The following is an 8650-nucleotide window of genomic DNA, read 5'->3' on the forward strand; positions in this document are numbered from 1 at the left end:
CCTTGGTGTTGAAAAGCATCTCAGTGTAGCGATACGATGACACACGTGGCCCGAAATGTCCTCCATATTTACTTACAGAGCAAAGGCCTCAGCGTGCAACAAAATATACAGGAGCCCAACGCCGCCGCGTTCTTGACCAGGAACCAGACCTTGGGAAGGGTCAAGAGCAGCGTCTTGGTCCCCGAAGCGACCCGAGGCAACCGACAAAATAGCCGCCGCCATGATACACACACACACACACACACACACACACACACACACACAGGGTACTCACCTGTCGTAGATGAGCTGGACGGCGAGCGCGCCCGTCACCTGGCCGCTGGGGTCCTCCAGCTCGCCCAGCGTGACGGACGTGTCGGAGCTCACGGAGTCGCAGGACATGGCCCTTTTGAGGGTGGGCGCGTGGCCCACGCCCGCCCCGGCCAGGCCCGCGTCGAAGCTGCCCGCCAGTTCGGCGCTGTTGGGCGGCGTGCTGGAGTAGCCGGCCGAGCTGGGCGGCGTGTCGCCGAACGTGTGGTGCGACGACGCCGAGTTGGGCGGCGTGGCGGTGGCCAGGCCGGCGGAGCTTGGCGGCGTGTCCAGGGACAGCCGGCGGCCGATGCCCAGGCTGAACACGCCGGGCGAGAGCGGCGAGGGCGAGGCATCCACGGAGGCGCGGCGGCTGTTGAAGGAGCCGCGTAGGCCGGCCGAGCTGGGCGGCGTGCTGCTGACCGTGGCCCTGTTGCTGCTGAAGGAGCTGAAGGGCCCCGCCGAGCTGGGCGGCGTCTCGGTTGAGCCCAGCGAGAAGGACTTGGTGACGGAGTTGGGCGGTGTGATGGGCATAGTGGCGGAGCTCGGCGGCGTGCCCAGGTACTCGAGCGGGCCGCGGTTGAGGTCCTCCTCGTCAGGCAGCTGCCGCAGACGGGCGCTCAGCGACGCGATGTATTCCCGCACGCGCCTCGTGCTCTCGTCCTCCTCCTCCTCCTCCTCCACACGCTGGCCCGGCGCGCCGCCGCCACTCCTGTCTTTGGAGGCGCTCCCCAACACGTCCTCCTCGTCCACTCGGTCCAGACTCCCGAGCTGCCGCTCCCCGCCCACACTGTCCACACTGCTGCCCCCGAAGGGGTTCTTGCGGCCCTCCCGCCCACTCTGTGGCGCCTGCCCGCCCCGGTCGGTGGGCCACCAGTCCTGCGAGGTGTCCCGCGGTAGGTCCACGGATACGCCCAGCTGCCGCATCCGCGCCTCCACGTCCGCCATCCGCGAGGACATGTGCGGCGAGTGCGGCGAGAACGCGTACGTGGCCGTGTTGGGCGGCGTGGCCGGCACCTCGAAGCTGCGGCCCAGGTCCAGGCTGCCCGAGGACTCCCGCGCCGGCAGCTCCGTCGTAGCCTGCGGGAGACAAGGACAGCGTGAAACGCGAGGATCAGGAGCCACACACGCCGTGCGCGGCGACAACGCCGTCACGGAGGCGGTAACAAGCGTTGGGATGCAAGAACATAAAGGAATGAGAACAACATGCAAATTGAGATAAAATTGACTTGCTTGAAGTATCGGATCAGAACACAGGAAGTAAAACACTACAAAGGATGCAAAAAGAGACGAACATGAACACTGGCACGGAGCCAGAGCCCCGGTGTGTGAGGGAGGGGTCACGTTACCTGCGGGGAGCGCTGCTCGCCGGTCCTGCCGGGGGACGCGGGGCGCTGCGCCGCGGTGCCGGGGCTGTCGTAACTGAACACAGTGGCGGCGTCGTAGTTGTGTATCAAGTACTTATTGGCCACGCGCGTGTCCACGTTGTGGTTCGTGATGTCCTGTGATATGTTAGTGGCCACACTGTCCGCGGCCACACTGTTGTCCAGGGCGCCGTTCAGCTGCGGGGAGAGCGGCGGGCCAGTCTTGGCCGGGGACACAGAGTCCTGGACGACCGCCGGCACGCCCACACCTTCACCCTCCTGCGCCTTACCCTCCCCAGGCCCCTCCCCGCCCTCCCCACCCTCCCCTTGCCCGTTCACCAGCGGCGCCTCCACGCCCGCCGCGTCCCCCGCCTCGGGCTTGACGGGGGACTCCAGGTCCATCAGGTTCCCGGAGAAGGAAGGAGTGATGGAGGCGGCCGGCACTCTGCTCTGCGGCTCCGTGGCGAGCGGCGGCGCTGCCGTGGCGGACGAGGCGAAGGAGAAGGCGGAGAAGGGCGGCGCAGCGGCGGCGCTTGAGAACACTGCCGCCGCGGAGGAAGGGAGGAAAGACGTGCTACTCGCTGGGGTAGTGAACGATGCGGTGCTCGGCGCGGCAGAGAAGACCGCAGTGCTCGACGCGGCAGAGAAGACCGCAGTGCTCGACGCGGCAGAGAAGACCGAAGTGCTCGGCGCGGCAGAGAAGACCGCGGTGCTCGGTGTGGCAGAGATGACCGCAGTGCTCGGCGCGGCAGAGAAGACCGCGGTGCTCGGCGCGGCAGAGAAGACCGCGGTACTCGGCGATGTTGAGAAAACCGCGGTGTTCGGCGCGGCGCTGCACACCGCAACGCTGGGTGAGGCGTAGAAAGACGTGGTATTCGCTACACTGGAAAACGCTACACTACTTGCCGGGTCGCTGACCCCCGCGGTGCTGCCAGGAGCGGTGAAGGCTGCAGAACTTGAAGTGGCGGTGAAGGCCGCAGCGCTTGAAGGAGCGGTGAAGGCCGCGGTAGTTCCTGGGGCGGCGAAGGCTGCAGAACTTGAAGGGGCGGTGAAGGCTGCAACACTTGAAGGTGATGTGAAGGCTGCAGCGCTTGAGGGAGCGGTGAAGGCCGCGGTAGTTCCCTGGGCGGCGAAGGCTGCAAAACTTGAAGGGGCGGTGAAGGCTGCAACGCTTGAAGGTGATGTGAAAGCTGCAACACTTGAAGGAGCGGTGAACGCCGCGGTAGTTCCCGGGGCGGCGAAGGCTGCAGAACTTGAAGGAGCGGTGAAGGCTGCAACGCTTGAAGGTGATGTGAAAGCTGCAACACTTGAAGATGTGAACGCGGTGGTAGTTCCCGGGGCGGCGAAGGCTGCAGAACTTTGAGAAGTTGTGAAGTCTGCAGCGCTTGAGGGAGATGTGAAGGCTGCAGCGCTTGAAGATGTGAACGCAGCGGTAGTTCCCGGGGCGGCGAAGGCTGCAGAACTTTGAGAAGTTGTGAAGGCTGCAACCCTTGAAGGTGATGTGAAGGCTGCAACCCTTGAGGGAGATGTGAAGGCTGCAACCCTTGAAGGTGATGTGAAGGCTGCAGCCCTTGAGGGAGATGTGAAGGCTGCAGCGCTTGAAGATGTGAACGCGGTGGTAGCTCCCGGGGCGGCGAAGGCTGCAGAACTTTGAGGAGTTGTGAAGTCTGCAGCGCTTGAGGGAGATGTGAAGGCTGAAACACTTGAGGAGGCTGTGTAGGATGCAGCACTTTGAGAACTTGTGAAAGCTGCAACATCTGAAGCGGCGGTGAAGGCTGCAGCACTTGAAGAGGCTGTGTAGGCTGCAGCACTTGTAGGAGCAGTGTAGGCTGCAGCACTGGAGGAGGCTGCGTAAGTTGCAGTGCTTCCCGAGGCTGTGAAGGCTGCAACATTTTGAGAAGCGGTGAAAACTGCAGCACTCGGAGAGGCAGTGAAGGCTGCAGTACTTGGGGAGGCTGTGTATTCTGCAGGACTCTGAGAAGCGGTGAAGGCCGCAGCGCTCTGGGAGCCTGCGTGGGCCGCGGCGCCGGGCGAGGCGTGGAGAGACGTAGAGGCCGGCGGGGTGGTGAAGATGGCGGCGCCCGTGGAGGACGCGGGCACCGCCGAGGTGGCTGCGCCGCGGGAGGCGGGCGGCGGGTGGTCGGGCCCCTGCAGGAGGGTGACGCTCTCCGTGGCAGGTGCAGAGGCCTTCCACGGCTCCGGTGCCGAGGTCTGGGCGAGGGGCGCCTCCGAGGCCTCGTCCGGCGGCACCCAGGAGGCGCGGAAGGGGTTGGTGGAGCCTCGCTTGGGGCTGCTCTGCTGCGACGCCGCCAGCATCTCCTGCGGGGACAACGCGGGCGATGACATTATGTTGCTTGATCATGAGGACCAAAACACACACACACACACACACACACCACTGTAGCCACAACCTCCGCTCCCATCCTACAACCACTGCCACCCAAAAATACCATCACCCCTCCCCGCCCCGTACCTTGCTGGAGTCCCGCCTGGAGAGCCTGCCCGTCAGCGACCTGTTGGAGTCCCGGCGGTCCAGCACGGGCGCGGGGCGGGATGGCTCCGGGGGGGTCTCCACGCCCGCGCCGAAGCCCCCCACGCTGCTGGCCGGGGACGCCGACCCCTCACCCCCGCTGTCCGTCCATCCGGGGAGTCTGGAGGGGGGGGGGGGGGGGAAGACAGTGTTAGCCTCGTATGTGTGTGTGTGTGTGTGTGTGTGTGTGTGTGAATACATAGGAAAAAAACCGACCGACTTTAAATGTGTCAACCTCCTCCTCCTCCTCTAAATCCTCCTCCTCCTCCTCTTCCTCCTCCTCCTACTACTACTACTACTACTACTACTAAAAATAATAATAATAATAATAATAATAATAATAATAATAATAATAATAATAATAATAATAATAATAATAATAATGTTAATAAAATAATAATAATATACAACTCCAAAGCCTCCTCCTCTTCTTTTTCCTCCTCCTCTTCCTCCTCCTCCTCCTCCTCTTCCTCTTCCTCTTCCTCCTCCTCCTCCTCCTCCTCCTACTACTACTACTACCACTACCACTACCCCCATCACCACCACCACTACTACTACCACAACTACCACCACCACAATCACCACCATCGCCCACCCTCCCCCCCCACACTCACTTGGGTGGGGGCGCGGGGGCGGGTCTGAGTGGCTGGGGCGGCAGGTCCGGCTCGTCTGGGTGCCTGATAGAGTCGTCCATGCTGGGCACGCTGGGCAGGTCGTCCAGGTCCGTGAAGCGCTTGTACGACCCCGTGCGAGGCCATAGCCCGATCCAGTCCACGTCACTATCGAACTGTTGGGGGGGGGGGATGAGTGGTGAGGGGGGATGGGAGAGGGGAGGGGGACGAAGGAAGTGTGGAGGAAGGAGTGGTATAAGGAGGGGAAGGGCAGGGAAAGGCAGGAACGGGTTGGGAAGGGTGGGGAAGGGCGGGTAAGGATAGGGACGGGTGGAGATGAATGGAGAAAAGTGGGAGAGAGTGGGGAAGGGTGGGGAAGGACGATGATGGGACAGGAAGGAAGGGGAAGGAAGGGGACGAGCGGGGAAGGGTGGGGAAGGGCGTTTGAGTGCGGGGAGGGAAGAGACAGAGGGAAGGGTGGTAGGTGGGGAAGGGTGGGGAGGGAAGGACCGGGGGGAGATGGAAGAGGGTGGGGATGGGGAAGGGGAGGGGAGGTTGGAGGAGCGTGGGGAAGGGTGGGAAAGGGCGGAAAAGATTGGGGAAGGGAGAGGATTGGGGGGAAAGGATGAGGAGGAGAGATGGAGAAAGGAAGGAGGAAGGGGTTGTGTTGTGGAAGGGGTGAAGGAAGGTAGAGAAGGAGGAGGAGGAAGGGTGAGGGAGGGTGGGGGGGGAAGGGTTGTAGGGGGGTGGAGGTGAGGGAGAGAGAGAGATGGACATGTGAGGGAAGATAAAGTGGAGGAGGAAGAGGAAGGAAGGAAGAAAGAAAGAAAGAAAAAAAGAAAGAAAGGAAGGAAAGAAGGAAGAGGAGGAGGAAAGGAAGGAAGGTGCAAGGAGTGATTTAGAGATAAGAGAGAGGGATAGTAAACACACACACACACACACACACACACACACACACACACACTCGCTTCCTGCCCCAGACGTGACTTCCCTCCTTCTTCCTTCCCCTCTGTCCGCTGATCCTGCCCCTCCCTCCCCTCTTGCCACAACGCCGTACATACTAACTAACTAACGGGGAGCATATGTCTGGGGGTGCGTCGCTTCACTCACTCGCCCCCTCCACCCCTGACGGTCCGAGCAAGCCACCACGAAGCCGCCCTGTCCATACCAAGTCCCTCCCGACTGGATCGACCAACTTGCCCCATCCATGAGTTACGTGGGCGTCCCCTTGGTCTCCACTCAGGGTTGTCACGTATAGAAACAGCCCTATGCCATGTGCCTAGATAGCCGGAGTTGGTGTTCGCGGACTAAGCTGGTAACAGGCCTCGATTCAGCTTCACGCGGTAGTCGATGGTTCAACACGAAGTCATTCCAGCGATACCCCTTGCGAAGGCACTTGGCACCAAAGGCATCGATACGCCTCTCTAAGACACCGTTCAACGTCCATGTCTCACAGCCATGCAGTAGGACAGGGAGCACAAATGACAAATATTCGAATCTTTGTCCGCCTGCAACCTCGTACGCTCACCTCCAGACACTGGCTGTCGAGTTTTACTGTTGGTGTAAAAAGTGGAGCGCCGCGCCAATACCTCTCCTCCACACACTCCCGCAGAGGAACTGGCTGTCGAGTTTTGATATCGAAGTAAAAGTGCAGCGCCGCGCCAATACCACGACGTCAAGGGGATGCAGAGACGAAAAAAGCCACTTCGATGCGGCCGCGCCTCCCCGAAGACTCACAAGCCATTCTTTGCTGGTTCCTCAGTCATCCGCGCGATGCAAAACCCACGCTCAGAATTACCCCGGAGACCAACCTCTTTCTCCTCCCCTCTGTCTTACGTGCGACGCAGAGAAGAACCAAAGTATCGGGCCGAGATTGGAATTATTATTTTTATCATTATTATCATTATTATTGAAGGGTATGAAGGGAACACCGTGCACTAGGATTAGAGATGTATTTAGGAGGTGATTTTTGGGGTTTGCTAGCTTAGTTTAGTTTAGTTAATGTTAAATAAACATGGGTTTATTATAAATTATTCTGCTAAAATATATCTTAAACCACGTGATATTAATATTTTTGTGGGGGGTCATTTTTGCAACTAACCACCCTCCCCATCCCCTTCCCCCCCCTATTAAATGCTAGGGGGGGTCCATTATCGCGCCATCAGCAAATAATAATGATCAAATAAGACTAATAGAAATAAATAATTAGATTCGTGTTGACTAATTACCAGGCGAGTGATTAACGTGAGCTTGTTACGAGTATCAACAAGCCCACTGTTGATGAGGGCGTTATAGGCGGCTAATACCGATTAATATATGTAAACACAGCTAACGGTAAAACAACACTCGTGATTAATGGAAGGTTTGGATTAATATTATTCCACGTGCTTGCTGAACAATACACGTCATTATGCTTATCTAATATATTAATACCGGACGGGAGGCGGTGGCTGAGTGGTCAGTGTGCGGGCGCGGCGTTCAGGAGGAAACAGATTCGTGTTCCACCCGCCCCTACAAGCTGACAACGTTCAGTCCCCACCGTGGCCTAAGACTATCCACAAGCTGTCCTGAACACAACCTACTAACCAGGACTCTAGATTCTCCCTAAAAAAGAATCAAAGATAAGCTCCGGGGGCCAGCATGAGCCAGATGGCGCCACTATAAACACTTGCCTGCCCACAAGCTGTCCTGAACACAACCTACTAACCCGGACTCTAGATTCTCCCTAAAAAAGAATCAAAGATAAGCTCCGGGGGCCAGCATGAGCCAGATGGCGCCACTATAAACACTTGCCTGCGCCATAACGGGCTGGAGCCAACCACAAGGCCCCACCAAAAAAGCCTAACGGTGCCATAGACGAAACGTAAAAAAAATAAAGAAGAAAAAACGGAAACAGACAGACGGACTGAAAGGCAGACGGACATACAGAAAACATCGACCATACATATACGCCCATACGGACAGACAAACAATACAGAAGACAGACAGAGATACAAACAGACACATAGAGGGAGAGAAGAAAAGGAAAACCATAACACACACACACACACACACACACACACACACACACACACACACACACACACACGAAAGGGAAGGCATGAACACCAACCACCACCGCCACTGGACATAAATTATAAAAAAAAAAAACGTATGATATCTAAAGTTACAATTATGAAATCTGAAAAATAAAAATATACTCAACATCAGGACACCTCTCCTCACGAAATTGACCTCTCTTTTTGGACACTCCTTTGACCTCTATTCAGGAGCAGTGAGTACCGGGCTTTTTTTTTTTTTTTTACGCCTTTGAACACTCTCCTTAGCTGATAAAATAAAAAATGCTGAAATACCGACGCAGAGAGTAAAAGTTAGATCGATTATATATTCCTTTCCTTCTCTGCAATTACGAATGCACTTTTAACTATTAGAATCATCTTCCTCTCAATAAGTTCTCTTCATAAAACCTGAACGCAATATTTCGACATGAGTTGCTGAGAAAAGGACGAAGTATTAATGAGTGTGGTTTTCATTCCTGCCATTACGAAGGCAGACTTACACTGTTATTAGTATTATCTTTCCCTCGGTCAGTTCTATTCATAAGAGCTGAACGAAATATTACATCACTGAGTTACCGAAGAAAAGACGAAAAGCTAAAAAAAAGAGGGAAGGAAGGAAGGAAGAAAGGAAGGAAGGAGGGAAGGAGGGAAGGAAGGAGAGAAGGAAAAAACGAACGAAAGATAGACAGAAAGAGAGAAAGAAAGAAAGAAAAAAGAAAGAAGAAAGAAAGAAAGAAAGAAAATGACACGTGGAGAAATAGTGCTATATGAATCCATGGTGAGAGAGAGAAATATATA

At 56.7% G+C, this 8650-nt stretch overlaps 1 protein-coding gene across 1 annotated transcript in view; it reads right to left on the reverse strand.

The window, feature by feature from the left end:
• Nucleotides 1-239: 239 nt before the first annotated feature.
• LOC126981120 (mucin-19-like) overlaps nt 240-8650 on the reverse strand; it is a 45970-nt gene continuing 37559 nt past the window's right edge. The window contains exons 3-6 of the mRNA XM_050831832.1: nt 4797-4969; nt 4126-4303; nt 1638-3971; nt 240-1368 (exon numbers count right to left, since the gene is read on the reverse strand). Coding sequence (XP_050687789.1) covers nt 271-1368; nt 1638-3971; nt 4126-4303; nt 4797-4969 — 3783 coding nt within the window. The 3' untranslated portion in view covers nt 240-270. The remainder of the gene's footprint in view (nt 1369-1637; nt 3972-4125; nt 4304-4796; nt 4970-8650) is intronic.

This window comes from Eriocheir sinensis, chromosome 46 (assembly GCF_024679095.1).
Source record: "Eriocheir sinensis breed Jianghai 21 chromosome 46, ASM2467909v1, whole genome shotgun sequence".
NCBI classification, from domain to species: Eukaryota; Metazoa; Arthropoda; class Malacostraca; order Decapoda; family Varunidae; genus Eriocheir; species Eriocheir sinensis.